Raw genomic sequence first — 19,785 nt, 5'->3', positions numbered from 1 at the left:
CCTGAGATTCAGTGACATTGGGGAGGTGAAATAATTCTTTTGGATATGCCAACGAGCCCTTTTGGGATGAGGTAGAAAATTGCATTAGCTGAGAAAGGCGTCAGGTATGACCAGAGAGAAGAGAATCTCGAAAACAAAAAGCCCTTTTTCTACTGAAGATGGAAACCAATCCAGAACAAGATCCCTGTGTTGATTTATAATGGGAAACCCATCTCTGAATCTCTCATCATTGTTCAATACATCGATGAGGTTTGGAGAGACAAGTCTCTCCTGTGGTCCTGTAATCCATACCAACTTGCACAGGCAAGGTTCTGGGCTGAACCCACATTTGACTGAAGGGCCTTAACTCTTGTAACTTGGGGGATTTTAATTTCACCCCCACATTTTGCATCCTCTACATTTCACCTTCTACTGCTGCATCGCAATGCCAGTAGATGATTTTAATCCTTCCTGTCTCTAGCGTTGATGACGGCAGTAACAAATTTAAACATTTTCTTTGACAGCCCATTGTTTTATTTTCAAAAGATCACAAATACAAAACTAATTTATTGTTATTTTAAAATAATATCATTCTATTTTTCTTTAAAAAAAAAAAAAAACTGTCATTAATGATGTAAAATTACAGGATTTAGCTCCACTTTGTGGAGAGGCTGCTTCTAAATACTGATGACATTAAAATCTCCATGAAGCAAGAAGAGAAGTGAACCATTCATTATTCTGATAAACTCACCTCAACCATGTCCTTTGAGGAGATTGATTCGAAGCTTCCATCACCATTCTCAATTGTAAACATTCTTTCCATACTTGGGCAGCCAAAGATTTCACTGCTTCTGGTTGAAACCCCCGAAAGACTACATTTACATATATTATCAGTTGAAACTTCAACACTTCTGTCCATTATTTGTTCCCTTCTACCTTGTTTCTTCTTGAAAATAAAGTAGGAATTGAACCGTTTTCTCAACCGTCTGAACATGACACTGAGTCTTGACAACACCATAAAAACATGTTTGTCATCATTGTAGAGGTAGATTGTTGCATGAGCTAGGAGCGTCAAGCCAAAAATAGAACCTGCAATGATGAACAGACCGTGCACTTTCCTGAATGTAAGTCTGCTTGAAACGACATTCGTGCTTGGGCCTGTACAAGTGACTGGGTTGCCCAACCATTTTTGCTCGGTCTCCTTAAATGTTTCCCCTTCTGTCACATTTAAGATTGCCCTTGAAACATCAGAAACTAGAGGAGAACCTCGTGGGAAAACCTGAATGCATTAGAAAGAAAAGAAACCAAGTTAGTAGCACTAATCCAATAAGCCAATCATTGCGAAGTATGATGTTATATATGCAAGTTTTAATTTAAGCGCAGACAAGGTTATAGAGAGAGAGAGACTAACAAAGCCAAATCCTTCCGTCTTGTGAATGGGACCAATAAAGGTGTATTTATTACAGTATGCTGCTAAGAAGACTTTCATGACACATGGAATTTCAAAGTAGGCAGAGATTCCTCCATTTGAACTTCCTTTTGACAAGGCTTCATCACAATCAGCAGCACTCTTGCAAACCATCAACCTGGATTCATCAAATTTTAACTGCTTGAGGAGCTCAAAAATAAAAGAGCCCTGTTGGTATCCTACATAGTCTCTATTCTTCTGAAGGGTTTCAATGCTAGTGGCAGACGGTTCAAGTCGTTCAACAGTCAAAATTGATGATAAGCTTGCTGTGTAACTTGAAGTCAGGATTAGCATGACCACCATCCACACAATGACAACCGCTCGACTTAAGTTGCTTGACATCTTCTCTCCTGCAGAAGATAAAACTGCCACCATATTAAGTTTCTTCATTCAAGTCACTTGATTTGTACAAGAAGTAATTGACAAACTAAATCACAACCTCAGCATCTGATGCTACTGGACACCAATGATAAATTGAAGCTAGCTATCATGATTTTGTATAATCCTTTTAAAAGTTTGTCTAAAATCAGTAAAGGACTGGCTAATAAAAGAACCATGGAAATATTCCTTTAATAAAGGAAATTTTTCATTCAAATTGGACAAAAATATGACCTTTCTACTAACAAGCATCTTATGGAACATATGGGCTATTCTCCCAAGGTAAAGAAGCAACCTTATATTCAAGGTTACAGCCCAGCATGGTCAGGGAGGCCTTCCTCCCATCTTTCCACTCAATGTAGCTCACATTGGGCATAAGGGAGGCTATACATATGGATAGTGTATAAATATTAGTTTCTATCATGATGTATGGAGATGCATAAGATGGATTATTTCTTAACTGTCTCCAAATACGAGTGTCGAAAAAGAGAAGTGAAAAATCCTGCCAACTTTTTGAGATGGAGAACCTCTAAAGTCATCTTTTCTCTGGTCTTCAAGAAACCAAACCAGAAGTCCTGTAAGTATGAAGAAAGCAACAATAGCCAGCCACAGATCCATTGCCAGTGGCTTCACAAAGATTGATGTGTTCTTCTCGTCCTCATATTTGATTGGTACAATCATCATCACTCCTCCTTGAGTATATGACAAGGTAAAATCCACATATAACGATCGGTTGGCTAAGATTGTGGTATCACCAACTACAGCATCATAGTTCTGATTCCTCTCGAATGAAAGGTGAAGAAAGAAGAAAATATTAGCAAGGAAGATGAATAAGAATGAAGTATTTATCCCCTGAAAAAGATCATGAGATTTAGGCTAACCTGAAGATAAACCTGATACACCAAATCATTGCGACTCCCAGCACTTGAGCCATCAGGTTTTGCAAATGGAATGAATTCATATGGGACAGCATATGGCATTCTTTCCATGACAGCATTAAACACGTCAATGCAAAACCCCTTAGCAGTAGTTGTGTTACTCTGACTATCCCACTCTACCTTTACAAACTTGGCATATGCAATATTAACTGGAACTCCAATCCTCAACTTTTTACCACTCACAGGAATCACCCATCCCTTAGGTATAACTGTTGGTATAACTGTTGATTCTCCTGGCCAAATAATAGGCCGAAAAGCAGATCTTGAAACTGAGTACATTCTCTCACTAGTGCTCATATTTAGTTCTCGTGAAATCCCAAATTCTGGAGTCCAAAACCCAATCACTCTTTCCCCTTTACCAATCACATTAAGCACCTGAAATGCGGATGAAAGCAATTCTCCATCAGCAAGGTGAAACTCCCCACCTAGTCCACTGAATCTTCTCTCTAAAACAGCTTTTAAAAGCTTTGGACCTGTTTCAGAGATGCCAAGCGCGTCAACACTGATTAAATTTCCTTTAACATTTGAATCATGGAAGTTGGAATTTGGAACCCCAACTGTCTCTGCTGCCATAGCTAAGGCCCATGCAGTATCATATGCCCATAGTCCATATATGTTCATCTGATCAGCTCCTTCTAAGTGAGGATTCTGTCGAAGAAATGCCTTCTTCCATCTAGACATGAAATTATCAAGCCTCTCTGATCTTGGAATAAAAGGCTTTACTCCCAAGACACCTTGCATTGCGTCAATGACATCTCTATCAAAAGAATCCAAGAGATTCATGGTTGCAGCAGTAACAATCCACACATACCCTTCACTCATCACTCCTGCTTCTTTTGCCTTTAAGAAAAAGCGAGAAACAAGAGAGTTTCTTGTTGTCATGTGCACCACAAAAACCCTGTTTTCCATGGTCATCAATTTGTACAGCTCTTCCAGAATCTGATCATCTGTTGCTGTAATTGAAATACTTATCCGATACTTAACTTTGACATCTACCTGCTGCAAGGCATCAATCAAGTATGGTACAAATCCATTTCCATATTCGGTATCTTCAATGACTGGAACTACTTCCCTCCACTGAAAGGCTTGAATTATTGCAGTAATAGCTTTAATTTGACAAGAGTCACTTTGAGCTGTTCGAACAAAATAAGGACTTCTATGTGCAAGAGATGGACTAGTTACGGAAAATGATACTATAGGCACCTGAGCTCTGTCACCAAGATCTATCACAAACTCTGCTTCTGCAGATCGTTGAGGTCCAATAATAGTTTGCACCTCTACATTTTTGAGTAGATCAAGAACTGTATTCAAGAGCAGAGAAAATAAATAAGTGATGTCACCTCACCGGACGATTAGAACTAATTGGGAAATATTCGGGCAATAATCCTATCTGCAGGCTTCTTAGAAGCTAAAAAACACTTTTTCTTTTTTCTGGGGGTGCCCTGGGGGTGGGGTTTGTGGGGCTTAAAGGTAGGGAGGCAGTAAAGATTCATACTTAGAGTTCTGATCAGATCTGCCTTTTACTTGAAGAACCTAGCTTAGGATGCTAAAGCTCCATAAGCTTAGTCAAACAATGCACTTAGGAAGACTTAAGCCTAATTATAAATTAATGACGAATAAGAATTAAGAAGCCAGTTTTTCACTTAACTTGTTGGAAATTACAAACCTCAACAAATTCAACTATTGTGTTAAGATTTCTGTTGTGACAAGGATGTTCTAAGTGTTCATTCCATTTGATAAATTGGATAAATATACATAGAAAAAACTGATGAATTAGAAGAATCAATCACACCATGATATGATCATATACAAAGCTAATTGTATCATGAGGTGTTCCCGTGGTGGTGCCAGAACTATCTGAAGTTATCTTTTGTACTAGTGACAAAATTAAAAGTTATAAGCAAGTTAAGGCCCCAAAAACAAATCCCTGTTGATTCGTTTTCATTACTTCTAGAATAAAGAAAAGCATTATTACCAAGGTTGAATCGTCAAAAAAAAAATGACACCAAAGAAGATATATTTTTCACAGGCCCTTCTTATGAGCTAGAGCTTTCAGGGTTGATGGTACTGTTAGGGTTAGATGATGTATGGAAGTCTTCCATTGAAGGTTATGTTAACAGATTACAAACTCAAGACTGCTGGGCAGAACCAGCAGCAAGGTTTGTCATATTGAGGATGATGAGAGGTAGGTTATTGAATGGGGGGATAATGATTGAAGGCTTTGGTTTGTCAGAAGACCATGAGGTTTGGATTGAGTCTCCAACTGGGTGTCATGTATACTCAATCAAGGTTTGGAACAGTTCCTGTGACTAGTTTAGACTAGGTGGCTTCTGGGTTTTGGAAACTAGAAGAAGTCAGATTTAGGGTCAGTGACTGGGCAGAATTGATTCAGGTTAGGATCAAGTTTCTAAGGGGCAGTGAAAGACTTGATCAGGATATGAAAGTGTAATGATGGCAGGTTAGGCTCTGGAAGTTGGGAATGGGGCTTGAATGGAGTTCCTATCAGTTATGATTTCTTGTTCTTAGATACAGAAATCTAAATCTTTTTTAGAAGAAAAAAAACCCCAAGGGAATGGCTCAGTTAGCAAAGACCAACACCTCGTAATTAAGAGGTCGCGAGTTAAAGCTCTCATGGGGCATATCTATTAAAAAGAAATACAAAGAAAGCGCCCACGGGGTGCCGGGGGGGGGTCCCAATCTGTGGACCACATAAATATATTTTCTTTTGAATGTGCTTGTTTTATGTTCTACACTAATAGTTTTTGTATGTCTTGCACAACTCTATAAATGTATACAGTTCTGAGTCGCACACAATAGTGAGTGCAACTGTCCTTTGTCATCATTATATGTTTTGTGGCGGGAAATATTTATATCTGTTAATTGCTGGAATAATTAATGAGGCACAAACATGTAAGAAGGTCCAATTAATAGATTACTTCATGGGTAAGAATGCATGTATTAGAAGGGAGCAAAGCTACAGTAATCTAACAGATACTTAAAAAACAGATTCAACAAAGGCATCCTATGGCAAAATAGCACATATATACAAGCAGATATATATAAAGATCAAGAAGAATTCGCACATGAAAAAAAAAGATGGGAGGGAAAAATATTCATCACAGAGCCTCTTGGGGCAGAATAATACTCCATGAAAAGATTTTTTCAAGTAGATCCACCTTAATTATGCAAATAATTTATGTGAAAGCTCGTTTTCTGGTTTACACAATCATTCGAATTTACATTTTCCTTTTGTCATTAGCGTGAGTATTCTATATGGATATGGTAACCACTCTAGATCAATATTCCTACTTCTTTGAAAAATAGTAGAAAGGGATCACTGGGGAGGAGAGTGGATGGAGGGAAGGAAGTTGGAACTTGCTTAATTCTCTCTTGGTTTTGGATTTCGAATTCTCATTTTATCCAATGTATGATAACATATGAAAATAAACCATAAGATGTCCCTAGATCCTATGCTATGGTATTAATTGCTCAATTACTACAAGAAGTAGGAGAAAAACAATAACAATTAAGACCATAGCTATCAAAGTAAGCAAGCAAGAGGGAAGACACAAATACCAGCAGATGCTGCACCGACAGTATCCTCCTTTGAGTCCCTTGTATGCAGAACCAACCTAGTGCTGTAGTCACTATGAATGGCATAAAAATCAGATAAGCCTATTGAGAGAGAACTCTGGCTAACCATGCCAATGAGTGAATCCAAGTCAAGAACAAGACCAACATGAAATGGCACGGTGCTATTTTCTAAGCCGTGAGCAGTAGACAACTCATGGGTAACAGAGCTTAAACAGACACAGATGAGAACCAGAAAGAATTGAGTTCGAGTCTTCATGAATAATTGCCTAAAGATGTATACTCTTCTTCAATTTACATGCACAATAAAGCAGGAAACTGCTCGCTCTTCAAATTCCACAACTTGGACTTTCAATTATATACACTTTAGAGTTGGTCCACCAGTATCTGCAATTCATCTTGCCATAGTTTTGGAATTCCCAAATAAAAATTAAGGATGTAGTTTGGAAATTACTAGGAATCTTCAAAGTTTGGAAATTACTAGGAATCTTCCCATACAGGATTTAATCCAACTTTTCTAATGGCAAGTGTACTTAGGAAAATTCTACTTAGACTTTTTTCTGGGCACCATGTATCATTGTGATTTCTACTTATTTATTTGGGTCCACCATTCACAATTATAGGGAAAACAGATGACTTCACAAACAGTATCCAATACAACAAGCATAGAAGCTTAATCCACAGAGAGAGAGAGAAAGAAGGGGGGGGGGGGGGGGAAGCCTCTAATAAAATGAGCAGCTTCTAGTGACTAGGCCCACATTTCTTCAAAGTATTCGTTGTTCAAATGTGACATTGAAGTACACCCATTCCCTATTTGGTTGGCATATGTTTCTAACACTATCATTATATTTTGGTTTTCATTGCATCAGATCAAAAGAAATATCAAAACAGAGGAAGCATTAACCTTGGTGGCAAAAGTGAAGGCACTGGACTTGGGAAAACGTCTAGGGATTTCTTCAACGAGCCAAAAAGTCGTCTAAGTCTTCTTTGTGTTGACGTATCCAGCCATAAGCAAAGTCCAAGAGCCAACGTTTGGTGTAGGCATTTCTTCGAACATTTAATGTCCATTGTCAAGACTCCATAGTTTGATTTCATTTAACTGATGAGACGATTGGTGCCGAAAGTGTCCCTCAGTGTCGAATTGGAAAAGGTCATTTTACATTTATTTTCACTCTCTTGTTTGTTTTTTGGTAAAATTTTCACTCTCTTGTTGTTAGCAAATAAAACTGTACTTTGACTGTGTCAACAGTAATAATCAACAATTAAAAATGACATTTTTTTTTTATCAAGAAAAATGTTTTTTTTTTTTTGGGAAATATAGCTTGTTACTATGGGGTGGGAATTAAATTACTAATATAGGTCACCTAGTAGGTGCAAATCCAGGACCTTCCCATGGGAGAGCGGGTCTTTAAGTGCTTGACTAACCCATCATTGGCAAGAAAGAAAAAGAATTTTGCTTCAATGATGTGCAAGATTGTTCAGTGGCCCACTGGATTGAGATTTGGATTTGATCGAGTTTTTCGCTAAAAATGTCATGCGTATTAAACATGTAGGATACAAGCAAGGTTCGAGAAAAGGTCAAACGTCTTGACCATTCCATCCCATCTATTTGGTCAACAGAATAGTCCTTCCATATGATGGGGATTTTAATTATGTGTAAGACTTATGTTTTCAATACTAATTAATATTTTATAGTAAATAATAATAATTAATATTTCAATTTAAAATGTTTGAGTTACAACTTTGACGATCAAAAACCTGTCAAGATAAACTTATTTTACTTAAAATAGTATTTTTATTAACTTCAAATAAAGGGCAAGGGCAAAAGATGAAGAGGTATATACTCTCTTTTTTTTTTTTTTTTTCTTTTCTTTTTTGGGTAGAAATGGTACTCTCCCTTATTATATGTAATATAAACTTGTAAGATCTTCATTTCTGATATCTAATTAAATTCTAAGTCAAATTATTTCTAGTTGTTTATTAATTGATGGAAAGAGCAAAGAAAGTGTGTTTTGTTCTAAATTTTATTTATTATTTATTTATTTATTGAGATATCGGAACCAGCTTTATTAATTTTTTATTATACATAGTCATTTTAGGTTTTATTAATTTTTATTCTTCATTTAGAAAAAAAATCTAAAGTTTATATTTCTTTGAAACATTTGACTTCTTGTAAATTAAAGCTAAATAACACGTAGCAATTCCTTATTATATGTTTGTTCTAGATTTTTGATTTGATTGTTTTCTATTTGTGATTTGGAAAGGGTCTAAGGTCATTGCCTTTTCTTTGAAACATCTGACTTCGTGTGAATTAAGTCTCAAAATGAGATTAATTATAGGTCAAGTTGCAATCTAGCTCCAAGATTGTACCGATTTTAGTCAAGTTTGGGTCACTCAATTCTAATCCTTAGATGTTGGCTTGTTGCTTTTGTTCAATACAAAAAGAGAAAAAAGGAAGAAAAAAATGTTGCTGCCGTTGGCATTTGAAATCAAGGATTAACGATATCATCAACGTCAAAACAACTTCGGAGTCTTCAGAGATTTGAATGGTTATAGAGAAGACTTCATATGTTTAGATTAGAGAATCAATCATTTTTGACAAGGAAGAAAGGCATATAGAAGATATATGTCATATTATTGTTTATCCAGCAGTTGTGCTAAAATTCATTATGCTGCATTTATGGGAATTATTATTGCCTTTTCATCTATTTGATTGTTGTGCATATGCATATCCATGCCTGTTCTATAGATGTTCTTGAACTTACTAATTTATAGGGTTGGTAAGCATTCCTTTGTTTTCATTAAAACATGTCTTTTTAGTACAATCAAAGTTGTTATGTCTGATTGTGATCATCAACCAATGCACAATGAAATAACATTGTATTCAATTCCCAAAAAAAATTGAAGTAATGAGATTGAACTAATGTCTTGTGATAAATCATTCAAAATTGGACGAAACACACAATTTGAGAATGAGACATGAATTAACAGTCATATTTGAGTCATGACATATGGGTTGAAACGCATTGATACCCTTCTTGATTGCTAGGTTGATGTACTCCAGAGCATGTATGAGGCATCCAACAAGACAAAAGGATTGTTTTTTAGATTTGACAAAGACATCTTAACAATGTAATCAATGAGGAATTCAATTCTTAGAAAATACAAGATTTTTTTTTTCTTTCTAAACAGGAGGCATGAAATGATCCGTCGAAGGTTGCAATTATAAAAATACTCAGCAATGGAACATTTGAACACACAACAGTGACAAGAACGCTCTCAACAAAGCTTCTTTAATCTGGTTCTGTTGTTCTGAGTATCTTCTACGTAACAATGGCGGATGAATTAATTCTCCTGGATTTCTGGCCCAGCTTTTTCGGAATGAGGGCAAGAATCGCTTTGGCTGAGAAAGGTATAGAGTACGAATACAGGGACGAGAACCTAACGGCCAAGAGCCCTCTCTTGCTGCAGATGAACCCAATTAAAAAGACGATCCCTACATTGATCCACAATGGGAAACCCATCTGCGAATCCCTTATTATTGTTCAATACATCGACGAGACTTGGAAAGACAAATCTCCTCTGTTACCTTCTGATCCTCACCAAGAAGCCCAAGCCAGGTTCTGGGCTGATTACGTTGACAAGATGGTATCTCTCCTCTTTTCTGTTGGGTTTTGGCTATGTTTTGTATTTTTCAGAGTCAATTACTTCTACAGATTTAGAACTATAATTATATGAGTATTAGGATTTTGGGTTTTCCTACTCCGTATGAAAAGACAATCAAAGGGTAATATTTTATAAGGTACTAGAGTGGTGAGGTTTTGCTTGTATTCATCTTTGTGGTTTGCATCCATACTCTTAATTTTATTCTTTTATATTTATTTTATTAAACATTTTCTGTGTAATCCCTTCTGGAGATTCTTTCTTTCTAACTATATACATGTCCTTTCGTGTTTATGAAATGACAGGTTTTCAACTCTCTCAGGGCAACATGGAGTACAAAGGGTGAAGAGCAAGAAGCAGCTAAGAAGGAATTCATAGGGGTTCTGAAGGTTTTGGAAGGAGAGCTTGGAGACAAGCTTTACTTTGGTGGTGATACTTTTGGTTTCGTGGATGTGAGCCTTGTGCCTTTCTACAGCTGGTTTTACACCTTGGAGAAATGTGGTAACTTTAGCATAGAAGCTGAGTGCCCAAAACTGATTGCTTGGGCCAAGAAGTGCATGGAGAAGGAGAGTGTGGCCAAATCCCTTCCTGCCCCAGAAAAGGTCTACAGCTTCGTTCAGCAACTCAGGAAGAATATGGGTTTAGAGTAGATAAGAAAGAAATTGATAAAAGTTTTTTGAGTTTTGTTATGTCAATTTCTTGGGTTTTGTCCATGTCTGTTTTTCCCAATTTGTGACTTCAAAATAAAGGTTTGGCCTCCGGGTAAGCCTGATAGCTACACTAAAACTGTAACAAAATGAAATTGCAGGTATCAGAGAGAAAAATGGTATTGAACACCACAATTAAAAGTTTGATGATTTCAAATTCTTAATTGCACTTTGTTGATATATCCCTTTCTTAAACTGAATACTTGATGCCAACGTAGTAATTCAGGATCAGGCCCATGAGTGGCCCAGCCCAATTACGAGTCAAATTCAGAGAAGTTGCTTCTAGATATTCAAACTTTGTAGTCAGCCTACCAATTCAGTTGTTTCAGGTTGCGTACACGATCAGGGGATTCACTTAATAATCTATCAAAAAATCAACAAATCAGAGCTCCTTTCTTGCATTTCAAGAAAACAAGTCACACTATGAACCTTTTAAATATCTTTTCTTTTGTTGTTAAGTCACACCTTCAAGCTCAACAAGATTTGTTGAACAATGGCTGAGGAGGTGACCCTTCTGGGCTTCTGGGCTAGCCATTATGGGATGAGATGCAGAATCGCCTTGGAGGAGAAAGGCGTGAACTATGAGTACAAGGAAGAAAATCTCCGGCAGAAGAGCCCTTTGCTTCTCCAGATGAACCCTGTACATAAGAAGATCCCTGTCTTGATTCATGGTGGGAAACCAGTCTGTGAGTCACTTAACATCGTTCAATTCATAGATGAAACCTGGAAAGATAACTCTCCATTGTTGCCTTCTGACCCTTACCAGCGTGCTCAAGCCAGGTTCTGGGCAGACTTTGTGGACAAGAAGGTGAGTTCTCTTCTGAACCTGAGATCAGTTTAGCTGAATCTGTAATCAAATTGTCATACTGATTAGCTCACTTTTGCAACTGGGTTTTAAAAAATGCAGGCTTTTGAAGTGGGAGCAACAGTATGGAAGACCAATGGAGAAGAGCAAGAGAGAGCAAAGAAGGATTTCATAGAATGCTTGATCCTGTTGGAAGGGGAGCTTGGTGAAAAGCCTTACTTCAATGGGGAGACCTTTGGGTTTGTAGATGTGAGCTTTATCCCCTTCTACTGCTGGTTCTACGCATGTGAAAGCTGTGCTAACTTCAGTATTGAAGCTACTTGTCCAAAGCTTATTTCCTGGGCCAAGAGGTGCATGGAAAGGGAGAGTGTGTCCAAATCCCTTCCTGAGCCTCACAAGATTTATGAATACGCTGTCTTCCTGAGGAAATTTTATGGGATTGAGTGAGTGAGAAAGATTGATATCTGGAATTACAATTCACCTTCTTAGTGAGGAAGATGTGTTGCTGCATAACCCTCTGCCCTTAGTGGCATGAGCATACATATTTAGTGGTGTAATTTTCTTTTTCAAAATTTGGAGAGGTTTCTCTAAGATGCAGTAAAGTAGAATCCTATAATAAATTTGGAGACCTGAAAATGTCATACTGATAGTTCTAAAGAATTTGAGGAGTTTTCAGCTGCAAAAATTTCCTGTTGCTGATTTTTCAGGTTCTGATTTAGAGCACAGTGATGTTAAATGGAAGCCTCCAGCTATTGAATACTATATATTGATTTGTGTGGCTTGGGTAAAAGAGGAGAATTGAGGTGGTACGGGTGCTATTCTTAGAGATTGTCATGGAAAGCTGAAGCTTGTGATTTCTAGTGGAAATCGGTGTAGTTGCTGAAGCTTTGGGTATCCAAATGAATTTTAAACCTATTAAATGAAACTTCGGAAATATATTGGTGGAATCAGATAACCATGATTTGATTCAGCAGATTAAGAGGCTTTCTCCTATTAAATCCAAGATTTTAACTCTAATGCTTGTTAAATTTTGTTTACAGGAATCTCTCGTATCTTATATAATTGAATTTGTTCCAAGCCAATAGTGTGGTTGATTCCTTATTTAGTCTGGCCATGTTGGTAGAGCTTCCGACTAATTGGTCATTAGCTGGATATTTTGAATACAGATTTCAATGTTTCTCATAGCTGTATGGTTTAATAGAATTTCTTTTTCACCAAAAAAGATCTTATAATATGGAGTAACAAAATCATTTCTTGGAAGGAAAATGAAATAATCAGAGAGATGCCAATCTGACCCACCACTATGATTTAGGTAACCAAATCTCTATTAAAATATCTTGTCAACTTTCAATTATTGTCATACTAGTTCACATAACCAAATCTGTATTTTAAAAGAAAAGTTCTTGTCAACTTTCAATCATTGTCATACTAGGTTCAACCTCTGCAATTAGGTGCCACCCATGTCTATGGAAAAGTGATTGATATTGATAGGAAGACCTCATGAGTCATGACAAATAAGGTCCTCCTGGAACTTGTGAATTTGCATCCACCATGCCACTAAGGAGTGAAAACCCATGCCGTTGTTGTAATTTGACTAGTAAAACCTCTAAGAATTTCCTTGTTTATTGTACTAACTACGCTGCCTATCAATAATTTATTTCCAGAGTAGATCTGAACATCAAAATGAGCTCAGAGGAAAAAATATATATATTTATAGTTTCCGAGTCAATATATATGAGTGCTCTACTACTGCTTTTCTCGCATACCATCACCCCTTGTATTTTGGTGTTTTGATTTCTTTGGTTCTCTGTGGATTTCTAAACCATGGCAGAGGAGTTTGTTCTCTTGAACTTCTTCGCTAGCCCTTTTGGGATGAGAGTGAAAGTGGCCTTGGCTGAGAAGGGAATCGAATATGAAGAGAAGAGCGAGAACCTGTTGGATAAAAGTGCTCTGCTTCTGGAGATGAACCCAATCCACAAGAAAATTCCTGTTTTGATCCATAATGGGAAACCCATTTGTGAATCTCTAATCATAGTGCAATACATTGATGCTATCTCCAAGGACAAATCTCTTCTGTTACCCTCTGATCCCTACCAGCGTGCACACGCCAGGTTCTGGGGTGATTTTGTTGACAAGAAGGTCAGTTCTTTACATCTAATTTTCCATTTCTCCAATTCTTTTAGTTCCTAATATTTACTTTGCAGGCTATGTTTTGAAAATTCCTTAAAAGAAATGGATCTGCTTCTCTACAACACTCACACCATTTCCTCTCTTGTTTAAAATTTAACTTTGTAGGCCATGTTTCAGAAAATCCCAAAAAAAAAAATTAAAAAAAAAGAAAGAAGATTCTTTTTCACTAAATTGATATTGAAGCTAGCATCGATTTCTGGGTAATAGTATAGAGAAATACGAATTACTAGGTTGTTTCCTTTTCTTTTCCCCCAACTTTTTAAATTTGATCTTTTCACTATGATTGATATTGAAGCCAGCATCGATTTCTGGGTAATAGTATAGAGAAATAAATCGAATTACGAAGTTGCTTTCTTTTCTTTTCCCCCAATTTTTTTTCAATCTTCAATTCTATTCTGAAAACAATTCCTGTAAACTGTGAATGCGAATGCAGATTCACCCAACTGGAAGGAGGTTGTGGGCAGGGAAAGGGGAAGACCAAGAGGCAGGAAAGAAGGAACTACTTGAAGGATTGACTCTGATGGAAGAAGAGCTTGGAGATAAACCTTACTTCAATGGTGAGACCTTTGGTTTTGTGGACCTGAGCTTTGTACCCTTTAATGCTTGGTTTTACACCTATGAGAAAGTTGGGAATTTCAGCATGGAAGCTGAATTCCCAAAACTGGTTGCTTGGGGAGAAAGATGCATGGAAAAGGAAAGTGTGTCCAAGTCTCTCGCTGATCCAAACAAGGTTTATGAACTCACTATGGGACGTAGGAAGCTAATGGGATTAAATTAAGGAGATCATGGACACAAAAATGAGGAGGTCTCACAGAACAGCTTTAAGGAGTTCCAAACTGATAAAGCTTCCCTTGGTTTGCTGTTGTCTTCCCAATTTGAGTGAGAAAAAAGAAACCCAGAGTTAGAGAAGAGTTTGATCCACAAGTCAACTTGATGCATCAACTGAAAAATGAAATAAAATTATTGTATCCCAAGCATAATAAGAGCTGTTTTCATAAAGTTTCAGAGAGGTGGATATCAGTAGAACTTGGGCATCTATTGGATGAATATATTCTCTATATTCAGAAACCATTTGTGGAGGTTCATTGTATAAGATGTGACATCATCAGGGCTCTGATGATCTTATTCATAGTTTATTACCAATTTAACTTCCCTTGTTTTCTATTGTGAGTAGCCTTTTCAATCCACAGAATGAAGTCCAATGAACAATCATTTTCCTTTTCTTTCTTTATCAAAAGGATAATATATGTAAAAGAGTAAGGCAACTACTTAAAATCTTTTTAAAACTCTCCATTTAAAGTTAAAACAAAATCACTGAATAAAAATGAGATAAACATTGAAGAGGGAAACAACTGATGATTAATTTAGGAAGTGCAAAAGAAGGAAAAGTAGAAGAAGCTAGACTAGACAATGAAAAGGCCAAACCTAACATCCATTCATTCTATAAAAATGAAGAGAAAAGAAGAAACTAGAGTTATATTCAACACCTTTTAGGAAGAGTCTACTATGGCAGCTTGGCTGCTTGCCAAGTCCCTATGGGCAAATCCTCCAAAAAAGCATATTCTATACATATTTTATTGAACATTAAGTTTAAAAATCTGATAATTCTAACACTATTGTGGAGGCTACTCTGTAAATGCATCCTCATAGTACCAGCTGTTGGGGTCTGACTAGTAAAAACTTTAAGAATTTCCTTCTTTACTGTACCGGCTGCGCCACCTATCAAGAATTGCTTTCCCGTGTAAATCTTAACATCAAAATGAGCTCAAAGGAAAGATATATAGAGTTTCCAAGTCAATATATATGTGTGCTCTGCTCTTGCTTTTCTCGCATACCATCACCCCTTGTACTTTGGTGATTTGATTTCTTTGGTTCTTCGTGGATTTCTAAACCATGGCAAAGGAGTTTGTTCTCTTGAACTTTTTCGCTAGCCCTTTTGGGATGAGAGTGAAAGTGGCCTTGGCTGAAAAGGGAATCGAATATGAAGAGAAGAGCGAGAACCTGTTGGATAAAAGTGCTCTGGCTTCGGAGATGAACCCAATCCACAAGAAAATTCCTGTTTTGATCCATAATGGGAAACCCATTTGTGAATCTGTGATCATAGTGCAATACATTGATGCTATCTCCAAGGACAAATCTCTTCTGTTACCCTCTGATCCCTACCAGCGTGCACACGCCAGGTTCTGGGGTGATTTTGTTGACAAGAAGGTTAGTTCTTTACATCTAATTTTCCATTTCTCCAATTCTTTTAGTTCCTAATATTTACTTTGCAGGCTATGTTTTGAAAATTCCTTAAAAGAAATGGATATGCTTCTTTACAACACTCGCACCATTTCCCCCCTTGTTTAAAATTTAACTTTGTAGGCCATGTTTCAGAAAATCCCAAAAAAAAAAAAAAATTGATCTTTTCACTAAATTGATATTGAAGCTAGCATCGATCTCTGGGTAATAGTATAGAGAAATAGGAATTACTGGGTTGTTTCCTTTTCTTTTCCCCCAAATTTTTAAATTTGTATCTTTTCACTATGATTGATATTGAAGCTAGCATCGATTTTTGGGTAACAGTAAAGCGCAATAAGTCGAATTACTAGGTTTTTTCCTTTTCTTTTCCTCCAATTTTTTTTCAATCTTCAATTCTAGTCTGAAAACAATTCCTGTAAACTGTGAATGCGAATGCAGGTTCACCCAACTGGAAAGAGGTTGTTGGCAGGGAAAGGGGAAGACCAAGAGGCAAGAAAGAAGGAACTGCTTGAAGGATTGAAACTGATGGAAGAAGAGCTTGGAGATAAACCTTACTTCAATGGTGAGACCTTTGGTTTTGTGGACCTGAGCTTTGTACCCTTTAATGCTTGGTTTTACACCTATGAGAAAGTTGGGAATTTCAGCATGGAAGCTGAATTCCCAAAACTGGTTGCTTGGGGAAAAAGATGCATGGAAAAGGAAAGTGTGTCCAAGTCTCTCGCTGATCCAAACAAGGTTTATGAACTCACTATGGGACGTAGGAAGCTAATGGGATTAAATTAAGGAGATCATGGACACAAAAATGAGGAGGTCTCACAGAACAGCTTTAAGGAGTTCCAAACTGATAAAGCTTCCCTTGGTTTGCTGTTGTCTTCCCAATTTGAGTGAGAAAAAAGAAACCCAGAGTTAGAGAAGAGTTTGATCCACAAGTCAACTTGATGCATCAACTGAAAAATAAAATAAAATTATTGTATCCCAAGCATAATAAGAGCTGTTTTCATAAAGTTTCAGAGAGGTGGATATCCGTAGAACTTGGGCATCTATTGGATGAATATATTCTCTATATTCAGAAACCATTTGTGGAGGTTCATTGTGTAAGATGTGACATCATCAAGGCTCTGAAGATCTTATTCAGAGTTTATTACCAATTTAACTTCCCTTGTTTTCTATTGTGAGTAGCTTTTTCAATCCACAGAATGAAGTCCAATGAACAATCATTTTCCTTTTCTTTCTTTATCAAAAGGATTATTGTGAGTTGCTTTTTCAATCCACAGAATGAAGTCCAATGAACAATCATTTTCCTTTTCTTTCTTTATCAATGGGATAATATATGTAGAAGACTAAGGCAACTACATACAAATCTTTTTAAAACTCTCCGGTTAAAGTTAAAACAAAATCACTGAATAAAAATGAGATAAACTTTGAAGAGGGAAACAACTGATGATTAATTTAAGAAGTGCAAAAGAAGGAAAAGTAGAAGAAGCTAGACTAGACAGTGAAAAGGCCAAACCTAACATCCATTCATTCAATAAAAATGCAGAGAAAATAAGAAACGAGAGTCATATTCAACACCTTTTATGAAGAGTCTAATGTGGCAGCTTGTCTCCTTGCCAAGTCCCTATGGCAAATCCTCCAAAAAAGCATATTCTATACATATTTTATTGAACATTAAGTTTAAAAATCTGATAATTCTAACACTAATGTGAAAGTTAATCCGTAAATGCATCCTTTTGTTTATCTGTATCAAGTTCATCAGCCCATGTTTATTGGGTTACTTTGGTTCAGTCTACCTTCATCCGGCGCTAGTTACTTTGATTGATCCGGGATGTCCAAGGTATATAACCCAATTTTATTGGATCATTCATTCATTCGAACTAGGGTTTTGCGGTGTTGTTCCAGGTTTTCTCCTCTTCTTCTCCTCTTCTTCTCCTCTATGTTTCAGCACTTGTTTAGTGATGATTCATGGCTTCTCTTGCATTTTTTTGTGAGGTTTACGAGTCTTAGACTCTTAGGTAAGAAATTCATGTTATCAAGTCATTGTATAGCAAAGTGGTGTAAAATTTGAACTTATTTGTAGTGCATTGGGTTCAATTTTGAACCATGGTGACGTAGGTCAATTAACTGACCTCCTTCAACAAATTCCCTATTTCTTTGTTGCTTTCTCTGATTTATCTTGTTCTCCTAACAATTTTTTTTACTAACATTTATCAATATATGGACCTTTAACTAATAAAATGTACCAATCATGCAGTCCTAGGACCGATGTATCAAATCGTAAGCGGTGACGTCTACTTGGAATTTATATACTTGCAGCTCAGAGCTCTTTCTGTATATCCTCTGCTCTACTGTGTATTGTAAGGCTTTTATTTCCTTTGGCCTCTGTGGATTTCTAAACCATGGCAAACGAGTTCGTTCTCTTGAACGTTAGCGGAAGCCCTTATGGAATGAGGGTGAAAATCGCATTGATCGAGAAGGGAATCACATGTGAACACAGAGATGAGAACCTGATAGAGAAGAGTTCTCTGCTTCTGCAGATGAACCCAATTCACAAGAAGATCCCTGTTTTGATCCATAACGGGAAACCCATTTGTGAATCTCTAATTATACTTGAATACCTTGATGAAATTTTCAAGAACAAGGCTCCTTTGCTACCCTCTGATCCTTACGAGCGTGCACACGCCAGATTTTGGGCTGAGTTCGTTAACAACAAGGTCATTTTTCTACAAACCTCTTTCTCAGTTTCTGTTTTAAGTTTTACCTTTACAGTTTGGGGTTGTATTGGTTAATTCCTGCAAAATTGGCTTATACTTGAAGAAATAGAGCTTTGAGAAGAGAGTTTCCTTTTAATTTGTCCAAACTGTGAATGCAAATGCAGATTCACCCACCGGGGAGAAGGATGTGGCTCGGCACAGGGGCAGAGCATGAGGCAGGAAAAAAGGAATTGCTAGAAGGATTGAAGGTGATGGAAGGAGAGCTCGGAGACAAGCCTTACTTTAATGGTGAGAGTTTCGGTTTTGTGGACCTGAGCTTTGTCCCTTTTATTGTTTGGTTTTATGTCTATGAGAAATTTGGCAAGTTCAGCATGGAAGTCGAATTCCCAAAGCTGGTTGCCTGGGGGAAAAGGTGCATGCAAAAGGAGAGTGTGTTCAAATCCCTTCCTGATCCACAAACAATGGTTGAATACTCTGTGAAACGTAAGAAACAATTGGGTTTTGAGTAAAGAAGATTATGAATATAGGCATGAAATGGTTGAATTGCAGGGGATTGTTGCTGCTTCTTCATCTCTTTCTTCTTCACCTTCTTCTCTGATTTCTTCTCTATTCTCTTTCAAGTTCAGCTACTGTTTTTGGAAGATTAAAGCTTATTTTCTACCAATGATATTAAGGATTCTATCTTTAGTATGGATAATGCTTTCATAAGGTTTCAGAAGGAGGTGGATTTAGGAGTGGGTCTTACCATTTGGCATCCTCAGCATGAACTACTCACTGTAATCTGGAAATTTTTATATAAAAGTATCTTCATTTGAGAATTTTGAGCTTGTTACCCTGTTTCTGTGTTTCACCTGGCTTTTCACCCTCTACTGGACCTAGTCCTATTATGTCAAGTGAGCGATCAAATTTGTGAGAGATGAAATTAATTACATTACCATACAAATTTCATAAAATCTTCTTTATTCCGTAGCAACTTACAGATTACAGTAAGCAAGAAGCACAACCGAATACACCCCATGATTAAAAACCACCCGATACACCAGAAATAAAACTTACTCGTTACCATACAATTCTAATCTTCTTTATCCGGCACTTGATTACAGATTACAGTAAG

At 37.0% G+C, this 19,785-nt stretch overlaps 6 protein-coding genes across 6 annotated transcripts; 5 read left to right on the top strand and 1 right to left on the bottom strand.

The window, feature by feature from the left end:
* Positions 1-605: 605 nt before the first annotated feature.
* LOC149025972 (glutamate receptor 2.2-like) lies at positions 606-6,642 on the bottom strand. The gene is made up of 5 exons (XM_089143232.1): positions 6,340-6,642; positions 2,707-4,064; positions 2,287-2,599; positions 1,391-1,797; positions 606-1,258 (listed from the first exon to the last, which is right to left on the bottom strand). Exons 1-5 carry the CDS (start codon positions 6,611-6,613, stop codon positions 713-715), a joined length of 2,898 nt encoding a protein of 965 aa, XP_088999358.1. The 5' UTR covers positions 6,614-6,642; the 3' UTR covers positions 606-712.
* A 2,921-nt stretch (positions 6,643-9,563) lies between these two features.
* LOC149025971 (putative glutathione S-transferase) lies at positions 9,564-10,846 on the top strand. Its single transcript, XM_089143231.1, has 2 exons — positions 9,564-10,002; positions 10,323-10,846. Exons 1-2 carry the CDS (start codon positions 9,688-9,690, stop codon positions 10,665-10,667), a joined length of 660 nt encoding a protein of 219 aa, XP_088999357.1. The 5' UTR covers positions 9,564-9,687; the 3' UTR covers positions 10,668-10,846.
* A 331-nt stretch (positions 10,847-11,177) lies between these two features.
* On the top strand, positions 11,178-12,559 carry LOC149025970 (putative glutathione S-transferase). Its single transcript, XM_089143230.1, has 2 exons — positions 11,178-11,532; positions 11,632-12,559. Exons 1-2 carry the CDS (start codon positions 11,218-11,220, stop codon positions 11,974-11,976), a joined length of 660 nt encoding a protein of 219 aa, XP_088999356.1. The 5' UTR covers positions 11,178-11,217; the 3' UTR covers positions 11,977-12,559.
* A 745-nt stretch (positions 12,560-13,304) lies between these two features.
* On the top strand, positions 13,305-14,624 carry LOC149025969 (putative glutathione S-transferase parA). The gene is made up of 2 exons (XM_089143229.1): positions 13,305-13,668; positions 14,153-14,624. Exons 1-2 carry the CDS (start codon positions 13,354-13,356, stop codon positions 14,495-14,497), a joined length of 660 nt encoding a protein of 219 aa, XP_088999355.1. The 5' UTR covers positions 13,305-13,353; the 3' UTR covers positions 14,498-14,624.
* Positions 14,625-15,612: 988 nt separating this feature from the next.
* Positions 15,613-16,894, top strand: LOC149025968 (putative glutathione S-transferase parA). The gene is made up of 2 exons (XM_089143228.1): positions 15,613-15,927; positions 16,399-16,894. Exons 1-2 carry the CDS (start codon positions 15,613-15,615, stop codon positions 16,741-16,743), a joined length of 660 nt encoding a protein of 219 aa, XP_088999354.1. The 3' UTR covers positions 16,744-16,894.
* A 1,369-nt stretch (positions 16,895-18,263) lies between these two features.
* Positions 18,264-19,652, top strand: LOC149025967 (putative glutathione S-transferase). Its single transcript, XM_089143226.1, has 2 exons — positions 18,264-18,671; positions 18,836-19,652. Exons 1-2 carry the CDS (start codon positions 18,357-18,359, stop codon positions 19,178-19,180), a joined length of 660 nt encoding a protein of 219 aa, XP_088999352.1. The 5' UTR covers positions 18,264-18,356; the 3' UTR covers positions 19,181-19,652.
* The last annotated feature ends 133 nt before the right edge of the window (positions 19,653-19,785 follow it).

The sequence above is a fragment of the Hakea prostrata genome, chromosome 2 (genome assembly GCF_041222555.1).
Source record: "Hakea prostrata isolate BN-2017 chromosome 2, UWA_Hpros_2, whole genome shotgun sequence".
In the NCBI taxonomy this organism is placed as follows: domain Eukaryota; kingdom Viridiplantae; phylum Streptophyta; class Magnoliopsida; order Proteales; family Proteaceae; genus Hakea; species Hakea prostrata.
This window is presented reverse-complemented; position numbering and strand designations above follow the sequence as displayed.

Excerpts from the sequence above, each read along its gene's own strand:
- LOC149025972 (XM_089143232.1), bottom strand. The coding sequence starts at position 6,613 with ATGAAGACTCGAACTCAATTCTTTCTGGTTCTCATCTGTGTCTGTTTA. Across the intron at positions 1,798-2,286 it reads GACACTCGTATTTGGAGACA|GAGAGAAGATGTCAAGCAAC; the intron begins GTTAAGAAATAA and ends TATCTTCTGCAG. Across the intron at positions 1,259-1,390 it reads AGACGGAAGGATTTGGCTTT|GTTTTCCCACGAGGTTCTCC; the intron begins GTTAGTCTCTCT and ends TAATGCATTCAG.
- LOC149025971 (XM_089143231.1), top strand. The coding sequence starts at position 9,688 with ATGGCGGATGAATTAATTCTCCTGGATTTCTGGCCCAGCTTTTTCGGA. Across the intron at positions 10,003-10,322 it reads CTGATTACGTTGACAAGATG|GTTTTCAACTCTCTCAGGGC; the intron begins GTATCTCTCCTC and ends ATGAAATGACAG.
- LOC149025970 (XM_089143230.1), top strand. The coding sequence starts at position 11,218 with ATGGCTGAGGAGGTGACCCTTCTGGGCTTCTGGGCTAGCCATTATGGG. Across the intron at positions 11,533-11,631 it reads CAGACTTTGTGGACAAGAAG|GCTTTTGAAGTGGGAGCAAC; the intron begins GTGAGTTCTCTT and ends TAAAAAATGCAG.
- LOC149025969 (XM_089143229.1), top strand. The coding sequence starts at position 13,354 with ATGGCAGAGGAGTTTGTTCTCTTGAACTTCTTCGCTAGCCCTTTTGGG. Across the intron at positions 13,669-14,152 it reads GTGATTTTGTTGACAAGAAG|ATTCACCCAACTGGAAGGAG; the intron begins GTCAGTTCTTTA and ends ATGCGAATGCAG.
- LOC149025968 (XM_089143228.1), top strand. The coding sequence starts at position 15,613 with ATGGCAAAGGAGTTTGTTCTCTTGAACTTTTTCGCTAGCCCTTTTGGG. Across the intron at positions 15,928-16,398 it reads GTGATTTTGTTGACAAGAAG|GTTCACCCAACTGGAAAGAG; the intron begins GTTAGTTCTTTA and ends ATGCGAATGCAG.
- LOC149025967 (XM_089143226.1), top strand. The coding sequence starts at position 18,357 with ATGGCAAACGAGTTCGTTCTCTTGAACGTTAGCGGAAGCCCTTATGGA. Across the intron at positions 18,672-18,835 it reads CTGAGTTCGTTAACAACAAG|ATTCACCCACCGGGGAGAAG; the intron begins GTCATTTTTCTA and ends ATGCAAATGCAG.